We start from the raw sequence: 20662 nt of genomic DNA on the forward strand, positions 1-20662 counted from the left end.
ACTGTTTATTTTTGAGCCTATTGAACCAGCTTGCTCGCTTAAAATTCTTAAGTCTCTGAAGTCGGGTTCTCCGACCGATCCCTGTGCCGCTAGACTTTTGGCTGCAGTTGCGGACATGATTAATCCCGAAGTCAACAAAATTGTTAATATGTCCTTGTTGGAGGGTCGGGTTCCTTTAGCTTGGAAGCAGGTCAAATCCTTCCCCTTCTTAAGAAGCCGTCCCTCGACCCAATGATAACGGGAAACTATCACCCCATATCACTGCTTCCAAGCTTGGCTAAGGTTTGTGAGAAGGTCGTCACCAAGCAATTGACTAATTTTGTTTAGGGATCAGGCCTGTTGCATCCGGCTCAATCGGGATTCCGTGCTTCGCTCAGCACAGAGTCTGCTTTGCTGGAGGTGACAAAGGCAATTCGCGGGTGTCTGGATGCCGGCGGGAGAGCGACTTTGGTTATGGAAGAACGCTGACAGCAGATCTGGCTACCACCTTGTGTTTCAGAGCCACAGCGGGTAGCTATAGGTGTCCCTCAAGGGTCATTCCTTAGTCCCCTTCTTTTTAACATCTACGTGGCTCCGCTGATTTATTTAGCAGAGTCACTAGGGGCTAAGGTGATGGCCTATGCTGATGATACCCAGCTCCTGTTTTCTTGGGATAGGGCAGTGGACTCAGTCCTTGCAGCGCAACATTGTCTTTCTTCGGTCTTTGGCTGGCTTGCTCAGGCACAGTTAAAATGTAATGAGGAGAAATCAGAGGTTCTCTTGCATGGTGCTTTTCCAGCTAACTTCCGAGAGATGTTATGGCCTCCTGGCTTCCCCATGCCTAATGCTATGGGTACGGCTGCAAAAAATCTGGGGGTCTGGCACAATGAGAATCTGCCCTTCTCCATTCAGGTCAAAAAGCTGGCAGGGACCTGTTTCAGCACATTAAAAGCCTTGAGGAAGTTCTTGCCTTTTCTCTCTAGACCTGCCAAAGAAACGGTTTTCCGTGCTTTAATTTTGTCTCGCTTGGATTATGCCAATGCACTTTATGCCGGCATCCCTGGCTACCTCCTGAACAAATTGCAGGTTGTTTAGAACGCAGCTGCTAGACTCCTGCTGGGTGTATCTTGCAGGTGTAGTGTGCGCGCCTTCTTGCGCTCTTTGCATTGGGTTCCGGTGGAGGCACAAATTAAATTCAAAACCCTGGTGATCGCCCATAGGGCCCTATATGGTCAGGGTCCTTCCTACCTCCAGAAGTGGTTTGTTTTTTTATAAACCGGCGAGAGAGCTGCGGTCATCTTCTCAGCTTCTGATGACCCTAGATTCAAACGCCAGAGGCTGGGCGGGAGCTCCTTCATGCACAAAGCTGCTTTGGCATGGAACGCTCTACCCCGGACTCTACGCAGTATTCATGACTCTTTGATCTTTAAAAAAAAAAAAAAAAGCAAAAAACTTTCCTGTTTGAATAGTGCTCTGGTCAGTGTTTCCTTTCCCTGAGTTCGCGCCGGGACACTCTACTGAGTATCTGCGCGCGGTACAAATGGATTTAACATAACATACCCCGTTGGCACATTACATTCCGGCCAGAGTCCAGCATTTAACTCTAGGGCTTACAAAGAGGCCATGTGAAGTTTGGGTGTGACACTGTGTTACTCCACCCCGTACTATCCGAAGGTGTGGAGAGGAAAAGCCATGACTTAAAGCAGCCTTTTAACAGCTAGGGTACTAGGCTCAGGCCGCAGTTGGACCCGTCATCTATATGGGGTCCAAAGGGCACTCAACATTCAGCCTAGAAAATCTCTAGGTGGTTGGAATCCCTATTAAATGCTGTTTGGGTAAAGATGTTGGCCCCAGACCTCGACGAGTCCCAGCACAGTGGTGGCAGAAACACCATTTGATCTAAATTAAAGTTTGGCTGTTTTACAGGAAGTTAACAAATGCACTACCTGGTGAAGTGAAGGAAGTAACTGCAAGGGCTGGCTGGATCTCGAAGATCAGGTATCTGGTCAGGGAGAAAATTGTGGACAAGAAAGAATTTGGGCTATCCTACAGAGTGCCTGTGCCTGTGCATGTACTGGCTGTTGCAGGTACCAGAACTGTACAAGCAACCAGTACAGAAACACAGGTTTCAATTTGGAATCCTGAAACTAATGCTGCCTACGTTAATGTACCACAGATTGAGTAATCTCCCAGTTCTACCAAGCCTGCTGAGCTGCCAAAAATAGATTGGACTGCCTCTGGCTACTTCATTGACTTCGACTTTTCATTGGATTCATCTGATCCACCACAACCGCCACCTCTTCCGTTTTAACTGAAACTGCGTGTTTTCTATCTTCTATCTTTCTGTCTGTCATCGTTGCACCAAGAACGAAGAGCCTTTCCCTGGTGAATCTTTTCAGCTGTTTTAGTTCCTGGTGAGCTTGTTTGAAATAGGGTATCGTACGTTCTGTATGGCCCCATTGAACTTTTGCAAATTTAGTATTCGTTCAAACTTTCTTTAAATGACATTGTCACCCTTAGCACTATCTCTGATGTTTGGGATGTAGATACAGTTCATGAAATTCCAGACGATCTAGGACATTCTACTGTTTTTTGTCTGAACTGTACGAAGGTACATCTAATTATGATGACATATTTTTTCAACATTACGGCCAATTATTTTCTGCATAAAGGAAGTACTCCAAGTGCTGTTTTTAATTATACGTAATGGGAATATTGCCCTACACCACCATGGGGTAGTTCAAAAACATTTGCTCAGACGTTTGCTTATTTTTCTGGTTATCATACATCTGACCCAGCCTCTTATTATAGGCTTACACCATCTCAGGCAAAGAAAAATATGCTGGCAAACACCAAACTGATATATTCTGCTTACTTTCTTTCCCAGCTGTCCACACAAAGGTTTGACTTTTGGATGGACACTTGATAAAATCAATTTGGAGGACAAAGAATTGTCAGGCTCAGTGGAATTAGGCTTTCTTTAGAACTTGCCTGATACCACAACAAATGATTTTCCTGAACAAAACTATGCAACAAACTTCATGTCTTGGTATAACCTAAGATAAAGATTTGAACACACCACACATTCCCACATTTGCACTTTTGAAAACTAGCAGCAGTTGGAAAATACAGGGAGAAAACATGCTATGCAATGGTACATACAATTAATCAGACACTAATTGGAGGAGATGGTTAGTGTGGCCGGTAAATACTGAGGTCAAGCACTCTTCCTGGGCAATGCTGAGGGCTTTAAAGTCCGTAGGCCTAACCAGCGTTATGTGCAGATGGAACACTCTCTAGGTTGGTGACAACTCAGTGTGGTGAAGTAGTTCCTTGAACCTCAACACTGTCCCTGTTGAAAAGGCACTTCTTTCTGTTGACCTGAAATTATGGGACTTCTGGTTAGGTCCTTTAAAACCATGTCAAAAACTCATCTTGTATGCAATATACAATGAAATATCGAAGGTTTCTCATCAGGAAGCTGTTGAAAGACTGAGATAAAATTGGCAGGGCTAATATAGAAAAGGCTTTAGTGGTGGTTGCAATGTAATTACAACATTATCCTTTAGAATGTGCTCCCTGGCAAACATAGTGTCAGCAATTGCATCATACAGCATGCTATGTCTGCTTTACAAAATGGGCATTCAAAGCTTAGATCCATCTTGCTACTGAGTTGAACGTTTCGGACACTTCGTTCTGGTCGCGTACCATGGCGACATATTAATGCTACAAGCTTGTTTTCACCATACCTTTAACAAAACAGCAGGTACTCATGGCACGCAAAGATGCGGCACACAGAAATTAGAGAGGTTGCAATTCACGGCCGCTAAAACATCTTCCGCAGATTGGATAATCCACGAATTTGTTACTCTGCCGATTTCGACATTTCATTTCCAGCACTGCTTTAAACACCAAGGCAGATATGAAGCGCTCGGGAAAGGGTATGTACAAGCGCATTGGGAATTACCTTTTAAATTCCGTTGTGGGAATAAGGATACTGAAGACGTCCTCAGTGGCTCGGGCTGGGGAATGCTTTGAGTGGTTCCTTAGTGTGCAAGGAGGTTTTGCTTCACAGGGCATGTAATGCTTCGGAGCAAATTTATCTTGCTACTTGAAGGGTTCTCTAGAGGCCGTGATTCCTCCAGCTTCAGATTGCTCTCGAATGGGAGTTATTTGATGTTGAATGATCAAGGTTGCTGTGGAATGAGGTGTGGCATAGCTTGTCTTGTCACGGTTTCTTCCATTGTGTCTTGTACACAAGTATTGTTTCCAACTGCCCATACAGTTTGGGAGGCAATGTTATGGCCTTCGATAAATCTTTTGAATGCGCACTTTGACTTCTTCAGCAGACTGAAAGCCTTACCGTTTCATAAAGATGTGGCCTTAAAATCTGAAAAAAGGGGATGTTTGATCTTCAAATTACAAGGGCTACATTCACAGCACCCTGCCCACAGGGGTACCTTGGGCCTAACTTAGGGGTGACTTATATGTCAGAAAAGGGAAGATTAGGGCCTGCCTGGTCGACATGGCAGTTACAAACTGCATGCAGACCCTGCAGTGGCAGGTCTGAGATACCTTTTCAGGGTTACTCATTTGGGTGGCACAAACAGTGCTGCAGGCCCACTAGTAGCTTTTGATTTATAGGCCCTGGCACACTCAGTGCACTTTCTAGGGGCTTACTTGTAAATCAAATATGCCAATCATAGAAACACCAAGCCATAATAACAATTTACAACTGGAGCACTTGCACGTTAACACTGAACAGCAGTGAAATAGTGCGCAGAGACACTAAAGCAGCAAAAACAGTCAAATGTGGGAGGTCAGAAAGTAAAAAGACAGGGGAAACACTGCAAAAGATGCAAAAGATGCCAGCTCTAACAAACCTTGACCTCCCTCTTGGTCTCCATGGGTGCCCTTTGCTTTCAGGAGATCTGTGGAGTTATTCTGAGCTGCCACCTAGCAGCTTTGGTCGTGTGCCACTTCGGGTATTTACAGCTCAGCAAGCACAACCCTGGGTGCTTACTCTGGGGTCAGTTCCCCTAGCACTGTGAGACAATGACTCTCTTGGCTCAGTTCTGGTTAGCAGATGACCGTTTACTATATTTTAATTTTTGTTATTTGTGAGCATCTCTTTGTATTGCCTGCCATCTGGTTGATCTCTGCCTCGCAGCCCTTCTGTTCCCTGCGTTATTATTCTGCATGAATGTACAGCTTTGAGTTGTGGAGTAGCACAGTACCTCTCTTTATGGCCTTCCTCGCTGGTTCTCAGCCAATAATGCATATGCATCTTCGGGAAGCTTTCATTATCTTTAAACGGAACTGGGACTGCGCTTTGAGTCCACATACACCAAACGTCAATTCTGCACTTAAATGGAGACATGTGGCACGCACGTGCAGTTTGCTGGATCACAGCAAACTCTGGGAGAGCACTGTCGATCTTGGGGTTACTTATCCCCTATTTCGTCACCAGTTGTATCCTGCTCCTAAGCCCTGGTACTTGCCAATGACAACGCCACACAAAAGGAGCTTAGTATAACATCTTTATTTTTCTGTGTGTAGTCGCAAACTCAGCATTCTAAACTTGTATTCACTTCCTATGCTCTAATGCTTACATCATAGTTCTACAGAGTCCATCAGGAGCCCAAAGGTTATCGTCATTGCAATCTCACACAACACAACACTTCCCCCTTGATTATTTTAAGGAAGCCCTATGCAAATTTATGATCCATGAAAATGTGTTTTTCCTCAAACGATGCATACAGTTTCACTGGTTGGGCACCCTCTCACTTATTTTATTCTTAAAGAGGGTTAGCGTTTTTTTTTTTCCAATTTCAGTTGCCAAGATCAGGGATAACATTCTGTGGTCTTTGGTCTTGCAGTTCTATCCTTGAAATGTCTCCGTCTCTTAAGGCAGACACTTAAAGATCATTGTGGGACCTCTATCTTCCCCTCTTCTTTTGGTCATTGTCTGTCAGATTTTATTTATTTTCTAAATTAAGGTTACAGTGGTCTGTATATTCTTATACACTAGGAGTACTGTCAAGTCCGAAGAAGATTGGAATACACACCTAAGGGAGTTCTTTGTTTGCTCTCCTCCCTGATAAGAGGAGACACATGATGGTGTAGATGATAATGGGTAATCCAGACTACTTTACGGAAGAGTCCTGTATGCCCCATTTGAAACTCCTGCCGTCACTAGCCTCCTGTTACTCTTCATTTTCACTATCCCTACCTTCTTGTCAAATTTGTGCAACATTTTCAAGATCAAATGCACATCCATGTATAATCTTCTTCGAATACAGTTCACCCAACATAAATAGAGTTACAAGCGATCAAAAAAAATCCTTTTTAGGTCTCGCCTATGCAGCGCGCATGCGCTGCATAGTACGACCTTTGTGCTTCGAAAAAGAGCAGAACGACAGCTACACTTGTGCTTGTGGCAGTATCCACCTTGTGGGAGCGTGCAGGGGCGCGCCACAAGCACGAGTATGTGCTTCCAAAAAGAGCAGACTGCGCACATGCACACATCACTCTTGGGCTTGTTAGATTAATTTTGTAGCAATCGCGGGTGAATTGCGGCCCCCGCGCTTTACTTTAACCGTGTTAAAGGTCAAGCGCGGGTGCCGCGATTGCTACAAAAGTAAAGAAATAGAAAATACCATCTATTAATTTACTTTTGCAGCAATCGCGGCACCCCAGCTTTACTTAGCACGGGTGTTGCGATTGCTGCACAAGTCACATTTGCACCCGCAACAAATTCAGACTGGTTCTTTTTTATTTTTTACTGCTTTCAACCAATTTTTTCTAGTCCTTACGGATTTTGACCATCGATGATTAGTACTAGTTTGGGCTGATAGCTGTGAGGGGTTCCTTCTTGCATTAGTCCATTTTAACTGATGTTCAACATTTTCTATCAGCATAATCCTGTTACAACTGCTTCTTAGTGGTTTCAACCAGATTCATGTTGTTTCGTCTGTTTTTCACCAGTTGCAACTGATTCTTACAAGTAATTATTACTACTTTGGACAAGCTACAAATAGTTCGTATGATTTTAACCAGTTTTAAAATTTTCTGGCTGGATACAACAAGTTATTCCATTCTAGTTTTATCAGTTACAGATGGTTCTCACACATTGTACCCAGTGTTTTCACTTACTTACAGCTTGAGAGAGGGAGTCTGGTCCCTACTGGTTGTGACCAGTTTCAACTGGTCCCTGATAGTTGAAATCAGATTCAATAGGTCTTCACTATATTACTCAGTTCCAACTAATTTGTACTGGTTTCAAGCAACTAGTTCTTGGCAAGTTGGGCCCTGCATGAAGTGAGAAATTGTGGACATGGTAAATGGCATGGTCTTAGTTCAGGCATCATGTCCTCATGTCATCAGGAGGAGAAGGGACAAGGCAGCAATGCAGACTCATTTTTTGAATGATGATCTAAAGTCTGTCATTATTCCACGTGGAAGACTTTGTTAATCAGTTACAGAAGATTATTATTCAGTCTAGTTGGTGGCATATGAGTTCTGAACATCTAATGAACGTCTATTAAATGAATTCCGGTTGAATAAGTTTGCATCTTGGAAACGTCTCTTGGTGACTAGTGGCTTTCCCTTATGTTTTGCTATCTATATAAATATATTATGCAATATTTAAAAACTCCACTAACACAACTGGATCCAGTAAAATAATTCTAATCGCGATGATGACATTTTAATCTGTAATAAACACAGTTGAAAAAATTGCCGGACGTTTGCAGGTGTTTTGCTGTTATTCTGTGAAACTTTAAAAATTGCGAAATTGAGCCTATTTCACTTTTCATTCAAATTTTTAAACTTAGTTAAAAAAAAAAGTTGTAGGGTGATGGCATACGTTTGGTTAATTATGGAGCTCCTCAAAGTGCAAAGGTTCCTCTAAGCAGAGTAATAAACAAGCATTTGCAATGCAATAGGTCTCGCGTTTAGGCTAGGTTAAGCGATTGGAATTGTAAATGACAATGCCTTTTATTTAGGTTTTAAAAACGAAAAAAAAATAAAAGGCATTGTTATTTGCAATGTCAATAGCTCAGACTCACGTAACTGCAAGACCTATTGCATTGCAAATGCTTCTTGTATGGAGTAAAGGTCAGAGTTTCTTTCACTGATGCTAAACATAAATTCATAAATACCTGTTTTCTTAAGCTCTTACAACCCACTGCAGCTTGAAGCACGGGATGACTTTTGTGAATGTATGTGATGGAGATATTTATCTGATTTTATGGAATTTAAAAGAGGCCTGTTGTCTAGATATCTGGGTTAATCATTCTACCCCTGGGAATTTAAGCAAGCAGTCTGATGGGGACTGGACTTGGATTGCTTCACTCCCACTAAGGACTAGATTCCTAACAATGCCAAGACAGGGCTGAGAGGGGCTTGTGACCTGTGCTAGAGAAAGATTTCTGCACACCAGTATTGTTAAGATTCTGTTTCTGTCGCACCTAGTGGTTATTCTTATAATTTTTAGTAGCATGGCTGCAGACCCTTTGCTTTCGCAGCCGGGCTGTCTACGCGTCTATTGCATCTAGGGCTTCTCAGCTCCTATGGCCAGCACTTTGAACCATTTATTACATTTTTATTGGGGTTTAGTTGGTCTGCCATCTGCAAAATACCTGGTCCCCAGCTCACATTGGCTGCACTTCCTTGGTAGGTCTTTCGGGCTTAGCTGCTATTTTTTCTTAAACCTCTCATACCAGTCCACTGCTGGTGTTTCCAAATTTGATAACCTGCCTCAGGAACATTATACCTTTCTACAAATTCCCCAACTATGATCATCAATGAGTCTGAACACTTAAGGTGCCCATCTAACTCGGGCCATTACAGACACTGTTCCTAGTCCTGGACTTTGTGTGATACCTAATACATTCTGTGTTGAGTGTTGTGATCTTGTTTTGCTACCATTGAACTGATTAAACTAACACACCTGAAATCATTGCTTTGTATGTGAAAGGTTCAGGACTGGAGACAGTGTTCATAATGACCTGGAATACGATGGTCACCCTACAAATACAGGGAAAAGAAGTGTACTCCTTTTAGGCTTGTAGGCGTGCCAAATACGTGGGCCCTGTGCTTGGCTTGTAAATCTTTTACTGCACTATAGAACCAACATTAGCCTACCAACCGATAAGACTATAAATGTTGTCTCCTTCTCCCATTCACTCCCTCCTTTTGGTATACCCTATATTGCTTTTTCTGTTTGTTTGTTTGTTATGCTTGCGTGTTACTTGTCAGGGTTTTTTCCCTTTCGGATATCTAGCGATTTGACTTGGCCACAGCCAACCCATCTGTCTGCAAGAGCATTATCTTTGGTAGTGAGGCACAGTCTCATGCAGCCAGTACCAGCGTAGGGAGTCCTGGATAAACTCCCCTGAAGGCGCTCTTTACATTCCTTTCTTCCTGCTATAAAATACTCATCCCTCGCTGGCCCAGATTTTCTCTATTAGAAGGTTAGGGCAGAAACTCGGTAAGTAATTGGTGATAAACAATTATGAAGCTGGTGAATGATCTTCCTTCACACAAGTGAATGATTCAATATTAGCGGGCAGTCACAGTGGTTTCACTGCTAAACCTAGCACAGTTCCCAAGGTTGACAGTAAACGTGTTAAACCCCAAAATTGGTTTTGAAGAGGAGTCTGAAGAAAGTGTAACAAGATGGAGTGAATTACACCTACTACAGCGCTCACCAGAGGAGAGTACCATTCCTTGGAAACTGTAAAGTAGTGGCTGCAGTGGCAGTTCAGACACGTTTCCTTTTTCAGCAGTTGCAGCCTGGCTCTTGAGGGTTGTAGATCAGCGGTGGCCGACTGGCTGCGGTTGATTATGCGTGTACGAGGTCTACTCGAAAATACTGCTGCTAATATCTGGTGAATGAAACTACCCGCTTGACCCGGCTTGCAATAAAATATAATTCTCACAGGAGTCAAAAGCTCTTTATGGTGACCTATTTGTAAACCACGGTTTCTGTTTTTTGTCTGTCTGACATAATGGACTTGCCTATTCTGCTTTGACATTTTGCTCCTAAGCCTGTTGGTGCTGGACAAGATAATTTTGCTGTTTAATTTTAAAAGAGCACAGGGACACAATAATAATAATTTTAACGTTTATCGTTACTTTGCATTGTGGACTGTAGAGTGCGGGAGCAAACTGGTAGGCTTTTGTAGGCCCACCGTTACAGAATATAGACAATTTTGCTAGAGCAGTTCATAAATATGTGTGTGTTGCCATTGCAGGGAGTTATCCATTGAGGTCCATGACCAGCAACTGTGGTGGAAGGCCTTCCTGTCAAAAATAAATATATGAAGTGGGAAGAGGCTGTGCAGTTACCTCGCTTTATATTAACCCGAGAGGACAACTGAGGCCTTATCCAACTGCACAATCCAAATAGTTTCAAATAGTACGGTACACGTTGCTCTCCTTCATAGGTCCGTTGTCCACAACCAACAGATATCCCTAGATGCAATACAGAATGGGAACGCAACAAAAACAAAATAGATACTGTTTCTTATTCGCATTCAGAGACCAGCGATTCAAGGTCTACCGCAAAAACTTGAGTCCACATCCTTATTTCAATTTACGTTCTTGATCATAAAAATAAGATGACAGCAAATGCGTTTCACTCCCACATCAATGATCAATAAGCATTGTCTAAGCCAGTAGGTTTTGCCTGAGGGAGTTCCTTTGGCTTTGTCAATGTTTTTTTTTAATGTTGCTCAGCGGTGTGAGCTGCTGTGCCACATAGTTTAAAGAAAAAAACAAAAGTGATATGACGTGGCCAGAACGTGTCATAGTGCTTGTTTTACTTAAAGCTGTGCAACTACAAACAAGTTAAGCATTTTATTTTCCCTATACTTAATATGCAGTTTATATTCTTGAACAAATATCCATTGCAGTTACCAGTGTGTCAAGGTGTAACTAGTTGGAACACTGAGCATGAAGAGGCTGTGGTGTTACGGCCAGAGCTGCTGACTTTGGAGCTGGCGAGCTAGGTACGAGTCTCTGCACCGACTCAACATCCTGTGATAATGAGAAAATCACTTAATTTCCCAGTGCCGGTAAATTTGAATGTGTCCTTGTGTAATGTAACTGGCGCCCATGTAAAGTGCTCCAAGTCCTTCTGGTCGACTTCCAGCTATAAAAAAAAAAAAAACTTCAGGATGTGGAAAGGGCGTGCAGAGATGGGAGTGAGATGGTGAGAGGGTCAGGCCAGCAACGAATGGGGAAGGGACATGCTGGGAAGGGGCATGAAGCGACCGAAATGAGGTGGTGGTACGGATGGGCAAGCAACGAACAGAATGTGGACGCTGGACAAAAAAAATAAAGTATGTTACAAGTGTGCGGCCAGTGGAAGGACACTGGCTGCCAGAAGAAGGGCTTGGTCCAAGTTCCACAGCAAGGACAAAGACGTGAAGCTGAGCAAGAAGCTGGAGGCAGGAGGAGGCACTGACCAACAGGAAGAAAGGAAACGAGTGACGTGGGAGCCTACAATTGATAAGTAAAGGTAAGTAATGGGTGGGCTCTAAACCCCCTTAAAAATTTTTTTACATTTAATTACAAGAGATTTCGCAAGTTTGGCGCAAGCGCCGTGTAGGCGTAACCTTGAAATCTTCCGATCATGAACCTAGTTTACATCCTATTAATGCCGGTTTTGCAAGGACAGCTAACCTGGTAATTCTACTTGTGGCATATTTTGTGCTGTTTATGGTACTTGCCCAAGATTTGTATAATTCTACGCCTAATCTGCAAAACCGCCATTGAATTTGGGACTCGTGCAATAAGAGCGTGTACTTTGTTGACCTACTATTAGTATCCCTGAAGAAACTCTTTAATGTGTTATTAGCTCTTGCCTGAAGCATCAGGACAAGTATCGAAAGGCCGTGACTTGTATGCCTTTAAGTGTCAGGAAAATAGCTAAAATATTGTTAGTTTTAGGAGTGTTCCCTTGTAGGTAAGGGCATATTTAAAGTCAGAGAATCGTAAAATATATATAATATGATTTTTGTTTTCTATTGCTTCGACCCAATGTAACTAAATTTGCCATGGAATTCTTAAATTTTATGTCAGTTGAAAACCTTTTGGTAATTTGCAAACTAAGATTTGATATCCATTTACTCATGTTGTATTGACTATCATATTATTGTATTATATGATTTCTATAGGATGTGTACTAATGTAGTTCTCTAACAAGAAAAGGTAGTGTAAGGTCTTCATAGTCTTCGTTTATGGAATAGCACATGCAAAACCTTACTTGCGTGATATTTTATTCCCGTGTAAGAGCTTAATGTTGAGTATTTGTAATTTGAGGAAGGAAATTGTCGGCCCCGCTCAGCACGTAAAGAATTCTTTTTTTTCTTCATGTTCTCCCCTTAACTTGTAAAATACTGTTGCAGACAATGTTTTGTTGGATAGTGAGTAAAGACCTACCTACCATATAGGTGTTCCATTCACAAGAGGAGAGAAATTGAATTGACCTTATGGCATCCAGTAACTGATTCACGGTAGTTCTATCATAACCCAGTATTTTGCGTGTATAGTGCTTTATAATACCCCTAAGTCTGTTTGAACTCTTTGTCTACATCTTGACAAAATCAGTTTTTCTTAACACATTTTAGTCTGCAGCACATTTTTAGCTTAAACTCATAAGTTTGAAAAGGTGTCATCACTGCGATTGCTAATCAAAATTTGTGTGCGTCCCTGTCTTTATACAGTAGCAAAATTCAGTGTGTCACATTGGTTTTATTTGTTTGCCCTTCATCTATTTTAGTTCTCTTACTTGATGTCTGAACTTCGGTCTGTTACTCTGCTACCTATGGACAAAACTGGAAACTACCTACTACAGCCTTTAATGCAGAACGCAGTGCAGCTGGCCCTGTGCATGCCTATTTTACTTATATGCAACTACATCCCTTTGTCCATGCACACCCACAACAGTTTCCCTTGTTTCCTCAATATGCTTTTAGTGGCACCTGTTTCCTTAGTGCTCCACCATTGCATATTGCGGAGTTTCTTCTCTGCATTTTCCTCTCCTTTTTAGGTCTCGCCTGAGCCAGCACATGCGCTGCTCTGCGAAACATTTAGTTAGTGGATTTTGAAAGTGCTACCAGAGACTTTTCCTGGCCTCAAGCTTGCGTTCACGAGCGCGTGCACGTGCGCAGCCGCCATCGGTCTTTCCTCCGTCACGGGTGATCACTTTCGCGCATGCTTCTTTCCTCCGTCACGGGTGATCACTTTCACTTTCGCGCATGCTGTCTGAGTGCATAGCAATGATGGCTGCTTTTATATCCAGCCCGACAATGCCCTGCCTCTTTAAAGCAGCGCTTTAGCGTGGCATCCCCCTCCCCTTTGGATTTTAAATATTAATAATTTTACGCAGCCCTGCATCCGTGCTTCAGCATTGTTGGCCGCGTATATGTTATATACAGCCCCGGGGACTCTGCGCTTGTTTTTATTTCCAGCGTGCCATGCACACATTCAAAGTGGCAGGAATGCACCTTTCTTTCTGCGTGGCTCGCTTTTTTCCGGTCCAGCCACAAGGAGCAGAGGCAGCGTCGGCTCCTTCATATGTGAGGAGGTAGGCGGGGCGTAACGCAGCTCTTTTCGCTCCCTCAATTGCAATGCAAAAGGTTTTGTTTCCAAGATGGCGTCTTCCCAGCTCATCAGCACTGTTGCAGATGGCTGTCCTTGAGGTATACAGTTGTCCTGGTAAGTGTGGGAATCTCCTGTCTGCTCGAGTGAATGGTGTCACTGCCTTCTGTCAAACTGGGTGCGCAAACCATGTCACCTCGATGTTAACTTTTTTCTTTTAGGCTGTTCTCTTGTCACGTTCATTCAGTCTCCTCATTTCCTCTTACCCAATATTTTTACCTGTGTGTTCCGAGCTTTTGCCGGTCCGAATGTTTGTAAATCATTTTACATTGAGTTTGCAAAAAGTTCAATCATAAAATCAAACAAACAAAAAAATAAATGACGTGTGTTTATGCCGGCCACGTTCCCGGGGAGGGTAACACGGATTACTTTCATTCTTTACAGCTTCCCCCAAGGGCGCTATATTAAACCTTCCAACAGACTCCAAATATATTTCGCATTCCTGCTCGCAAGAAGCTCCTCGCAGCCCAGGTATAAAGCACTAGCAAACGCCCCTGATAATTAACCCCTTCCCTCCTACCTCTCCAAATAAATGAAACCAGCATTGGCATAGCCAATAGGTCTCGCCTTTGGGCCCTTGTAAGTAAAAAAAAAAAAAACTGAAGTGGAAGACTTCACGTTTACATTTACTGCATCCAAAATATGAAGTAAATGTAAACGTGAAATGTTATACTTACTTACAAGGTCCCAAAGCGAGACCTATTGGCTATGCCAAATGCTTATTTCTTTGAGTCAGACCGATAATATCACAAAGTATAGTGTTCCAGCCATGTGTGAGGTGATACAAGTCATTTTCTTTGTGGGCTTGTTGCATGTTTTCTTTCTGGGTGTGTTGCCTAGCTAATAATCCTCTCCTGCACAATAGTGCTTCTTGTGTGACATAGGGACGAGGTATGTGAAGAACTGCCTTGTGTGCTTGCAAAGCAAGGTAACCCCCATAACGCAGGAGGGTTCTGATATCATTTTTTCAGAAGAGGAGTTGTGTAAAAATTGATATCATCAAATAGGCAAGTGTCCAAGTGAGTCTTACCCATTTGCTCCCTGTTCAAGAACCCCCAATGTCAATGTTACCCATACTTGTTCAACACAGTCTGTGTTACTAACCTTAAGAAGGGTGAAGGCACTTTGACAGGACCATCTTCACAGTTGGTACCTAATAACATGTTCAGTGGTTCTTTTTTTAAAGGAAGGAGTGTTTACTTCGTAGGAGCTGAATTTTTCCCCTGGACAAAATCTTCACTGGCTTCTAAGACTCCATTGCATCATGTGACGCCTTACTCCCACTATGAAATTCATCTGCCAAGTGTGATTTCCCAAATTACTTTATGTGGTGTGGGCTTGAGTTCTTTGCCTCGAATACTTGCGTTATCCTGCACATTACATCTACATACATTTCTCTGTAGGCCCCATTTCACTTGTGGCACAAATGGTGAACCAAGGTTATACCCACTGAAACCTATTTAGCTCTGCAAAGTACTATGATGGTGAGTGTCAATTCAGTTTCACAACAATTGTGACCTGCATTTCATCAAAACTAGTAAAATGGAGCACTTTTTTACTGAGAAGAGAAGCTTTCCCTAAAGCTTTTTTGGGGGGGTAAACAGTCTCTCCACCACTGAAACTCTTGTTCATTTTGGTTTGGGAGTGTTGCTCTGTAGAGTCAAGCCAGTGCCTTGCTGTAGGTGCCATACTTTTTATTTATAGCCTGATCAGTTACACCCAGTAATAAAGGTAATGCACCTTTTTTGTTCCCTTTTTTCCTGTGTTTATCAGTCCAGATATCTAGATCTCCTTTTAAGGATCATAGAGTATGTGGCACAACCTTTTGTACCTTTCTCTTTCCCTCACTAGGTGCCTTTGTCTTCTTCTCAATAAATACTTTAAGGCAGGAATTCTCTAGCACGTTTGTTTAAAGTGTTTAACCTTTCCCATCATCTTTGGTACAGGGATCTCCTTTGGCCTTACACTACTGTGAAAAGGTTTTTGTCATAGTGGATACTGACAATCCGTCCGAACTAAAAGTCCTCACTTCGCGTTATAGCCCTGAAGCCAGCCCTCCGTCCAAAAGGGGGATACGTGTTTACTCGCACCACTTTCTAGTAAAGAAAACAAAGGTGGACTACTCCCAAGCACTCGATTTAAAGCCATCACCTCATTCCAGATTTTTAGGAATCTGGATCTTGCTTGTTATGCTTGCTCTGTAGGCAAACTGGGTGTGTGCTGTCAAAATTGCATTAAGCCACCTTGGGAAATCAACCTATCTAGAAGAAAAGATTGCACTGGGGCCTCTGCTCTTTGCCTCAGCTCTTTGCGTATTTAGAAATATTCAGGCTTTTGTTCTCATTGAACTTCTCAAAACTACTCAATTCCATCCAAAAATTGTTTGTGTGGTCTGTTTTGAACATAGGTCTGTAAGAGCTTTCTCCTTCCTCAGAATTAGTGCGTCCATCAAATAGAACATGATCCCCTTCCTTAAGCACTGGTCCTCGCCACTTAGTTGTTCCTTAATCTCATGTAAGGAAATCCACCACTATGTCTCAAAAGCAAGTAGTGGCAGTTTTAATACTGATCTTCACCCAAAGCTATTAATCATCAAATTTGTTTGGTGGATGAAATCATGTTATTTTTGAGACGCACAATAATAATCATACAAGTGGATTTGTGTAAGATCTCTTTAGCAGATATTGGAGGCCTCAGTAGGTGGTTTTGTAGGGTAATGGTGCTCCTAGGCAATACGCAGGTAAGTGTAAAGTTGTACTGTTAGAATTGCTGTGCAAAGGTGGTAGGGAGAACCACCCTCCTCCCTAAAATGTGGAAACCCACTGATAGAACACCACAGCAATCCTCTGCACATGCTAAGAGTATATAAAACATATGAATAACAGTGTGAGAACATTCATGATTCGTTGCTGGATCATGTAATTCAATTTATTGTTCTTCTCGTGGTCAAACGTAATCAAAAGCCTTAGCCAACACATGTTTCATCGCTTTCTACTGCTGAGGACAGCGACTTCTTCAGGGCTAAGAAACAAATGAGTATACAATATGGGAACGATAGGCATCCAACAATTACAGCTAATAGCAATTTCCCACTGTGACATTCCATCTGAAAACGTTTGGTTCATGTTGCCTACTTGAACCTGTGGAAACCCATGCTATTGTAAACATATCACCATAATTGTCTATGACCAACTGGTACGGTAAAGACTCATATTTAATACATATTATTTATTTTTCCCCAGAGGTTTATATAGCGCGAACTTGACCCGAATCGGGTATTGGAGCGCTTTACATAGCACCAGTTGCATTACATGAGGACACATTCATTTTTTTTGTTAGGCACAGGCAGATTAAGTGATTTGCCCAGAATCACAGGATGTTCAGCGTCCTTGCCGATACTCGAACCCAGTTCCCCAGATTCAAGGCTGACCACCCTAGCCGTTAGGCCAACTCCTCTCTCCATATTGGTCTTTTGTTAAGGCCATGATTCACCGGTGTCATATCATGCATGTTCCTTTTTTAATAAAAAGGAAAACACAAGCGCTCTGAAAATTATAGTGTGACATTTGTCTCTGTCCAGTAGACGGTGATTTCACTACAACTAGATCAAGTGAATGACACCCCCTCAATGTTGCCTACTATCAAAAAGGTTGATAAATTCAGCAAAAAATACCTAAATCTCTTCGGGCCTGGTATAGACATATACCGGAAGTAGCCATGGTTTCTAAATGTTCGCCAACATACTCCAATCTATTCTTGGGGTGTTTGGAGGAAAATTGGATTTGGGGTACCAAAGGCAGTAAATGGTGCGATTCCATTCTTTTTTGGGGCAGGTACATTGACGACTGCCTCCTAATTTGGACGGGAAGACAGAGAGACTGAGTAAATTTGTGACATACCTCAACAGCAATGATGCTAACATCAGGTTCACCCACCATCATAGAAAGAGTTCTATAACTTTCTTAGATTCGGAACTCTTTATCTCCAATAACAAAATTGAAAACCGACTTTACAGGAAGGCTACGGCATGTAATATATATACTACATGCCACCAGCACGCACCCGAGACACCAGATTAATGCTATCCTCTACGGGGAGTTTTTACAAGCTAGGCGTAATTGCAACACTGATGGTGATTTTGTTTCTTAGCCCTGATGAAGTCGCTGTCCACAGCAGTAGAATGCGACTAAACACGTGTTGGCTAAGGCTTTTGATTACGTTTGACCACGAAAAGAACAATAAATTGAATTACATGATCCAGCAAAAAATCAAGAATGTTCTTACACTGTTATTGATACGTTTTATATACTCTTAGCGTGTGCAGGAGATTGTTGTGGGCTCCTACCAGGTGAGATGCTGTTGCACATGCTCTTCGAACCACTGTTTTTTTTTTGTGGCATAAAGCTGATTTCATGGAAACATTTATTGCCATTATATTGGACAAGGCCATAAGCAAGCTGTGAACTTTGTGCGTCAAAACTGCACGGCTTTTAAAAAATAAAAAAAAACTCGGAGAAGACGGCACTGTGGTCTGACTCCAGGATCATCACAAAGGTGTGCACCTAATATGGCTTAAATTACATTATCATCGATTCTTTTTTTTTGTCTGCACCCTCACTCTTCTGCTTAGGAATTGTTACAGGACTTTGGTGTATTGCAGGGTCTTAAGTTCTACCTGTACTGGACAAGTCATCTATGTTCTGCTGACTAAAGTTTTGCACCATAAAGAGTCTTAAAAGAAAGAAATCCTACTTCAAAATCGATCTTTGGTAAATGCTGTACCATTAATCCATTTCTTATATGGAAAATCCCATATGAATGTCTGTGGGGGTTTCGAGTCACTAGCTTTCTGTTTAAACATTCCTGTGGAGGAGATATGCATGAAACCTTTGTGGCCGCAGCCCCAAGCATTTGTCTGGTACTGAGGTCTTAAAGTCTCCTCACTGAAAGTAATGCACCATTGAGCCAAGAGGTCTTAAGAAACTGGTTTGCTTAAGTTATTGACTGCCCTGTTCAGCTTTTCCCCTCCTTCCTTTTTTCTGTTCACTTGCTCTGAAATGTACCACAGGTTATAAATGAGAGAGACAGGATTTTGGAGAAGGGTGACTGTTAGTCCTAGTCTATAACCTGTCTTAGTCGCAACACCTTCCTGGCTCCCTCCGCTTTTGCTGCTGCTCAAGTCAGTCACATCTTTAGGCTTCATTTTACAGAAGGAGATGGTTTTGGTGTACAAATATGCTGGGACACCCGTGCAGTGGTTGTGGAATTTTAATACACATAATAGTGTGTGGTTCTGGTGCTGCAAAGCTCTGTATTAACAGCTTTGAGAGGCAGTTTCTGACACAAGGTGGAAGAGTACCCAAAGGTTTGGAATAGGAGTGATAATATTGACCACGTAATTTAATTGCCATAAAGGTAACTTTATCCTTATTAACATGTCCAGTATATATATCTAATTGTTAATTTATGTTAACTTGAGTATCTCCATAAATCTTGAACTTCCCTCTTTTGTCCTTGTAACAGGTAGAGAGAATTGTTGACAAGAAAAAAAATAAAAAGGGGAAAATTGAATACCTGGTGCGGTGGAAAGGATACGACAGCGATGATGACACATGGGAACCAGAACAGCACCTTGTGAATTGTGAGGAATACATTCATGAGTTTAATAGACGACACAATGACAAAACTAAAGATGGCACATACACTAGACCTAACCGGACTTCCCCTAGCAATGCCAGAAAACAAATTTCCAGATCAACAAATAGCTCTTTTTCTAAGACTTCTCCAAAGTCCGTAGTTTTTGGAAAAGACAGTGAAGCTAAACCTAATCAGCTGTTTGCTAGTAGTCATAAGTTCCGTCGGAGTCCTTCACATGCACTCTCCAGCAGGAAAAGTATGGATTTATCTAGAACCGGAATTAAAATACTTGTGCCCAAAAGTCCTATGAAGAACAGGACTTCTGTTGATAGTTTTCAAAATGAAGATTTGCATAAATTGGACCATATGGAACAGCACCAGGACTCAACGGTTCCTGAGGTGGCAGCAGAAAAACCAGTTGGAGCATTATTAGGCCCTGGGGCAGAAAGAGCTCGAATGGGAAGCAGACCTAGGGCGCACTCATTAGTGCCACGGCTTCAGATGCCACGGACAGGGGCAGAAGCATCGACGTTAACCATGAATGGGAAAGGTAAGTGTACATTTCAGTATGAAGATTCATTTTTTAGTTGATTGTGCCAATATAGTAATTTGTTCCAGTCTTCTAAGGATTTAAATGTGTTGCTGTTATTGATTTTGTAATAAAGGGTTAATATTTTATTTAAAGTCATGATCACTTTGCCTCCAGGAGTTCTTGTTGTAGTCCACATAATGTCAATTTCTAGGAAACGTGTGTACCGGACAGTGTTTAAATATGCCATCGCCAACTTTTATATCAGGTGGTTTATATTTTTTCCAATGTAGTGAATTTAGTGACTTCTTAGATGAAATGTTTTTTAACAAGAAAACGTTAAGATTCAAACTATCTGAATTATGTTATAAAATGAATAATTGATGTAGATGCCTTATTTAAAAAAAGGCTACAAATGCCATAATATGACTTGATAAATGTACGGAAGCATTTCTAGTCCTATTAATTGAAAGCTTAACCTCTATAAAATCTGGGAAGGAAATTATATCGATGTTCAGACAGCAAAATTTCAAAGTAGCCATCATTTAATATTTAAATCCAGATTACCTTCATATGTCCACAAATACGAACTTGTGTTTATGAATTAGGCGATAACATGGAATAGCATATCCTCCAAGGCCCAGTAACATTCATAAGAAAAACAATAATCCACCTCAGTTAAACAAGCATTGGCTAAGTCTGTAGGTCTCGCCTTTTGGCTCTGCTGATGCTTTTTCCCTACTCTCTTTTCAATTGGAAAATGAAAAATCACAAAATTGTTGGTGCTGAAAATCAGGGCTGGACAGCCACATGGGAAAAATAGCACAGTGATCCATACACGTGCAT

At 42.0% G+C, this 20662-nt stretch overlaps 1 protein-coding gene across 2 annotated transcripts in view; it reads left to right on the forward strand.

Moving 5' to 3' along the window:
* CDYL (chromodomain Y like) overlaps positions 1-20662 on the forward strand; it is a 286386-nt gene that overhangs the window by 51334 nt on the left and 214390 nt on the right. For both annotated transcript variants that reach the window (XM_085607193.1, XM_085607192.1), the window contains one exon: positions 19174-19837. In XM_085607193.1, coding sequence (XP_085463319.1) covers positions 19174-19837 — 664 coding nt within the window. The remainder of the gene's footprint in view (positions 1-19173; positions 19838-20662) is intronic.

The sequence above is a fragment of the Triturus cristatus genome, chromosome 5_2 (genome assembly GCF_964204655.1).
Source record: "Triturus cristatus chromosome 5_2, aTriCri1.1, whole genome shotgun sequence".
NCBI lineage: Eukaryota > Metazoa > Chordata > Amphibia > Caudata > Salamandridae > Triturus > Triturus cristatus.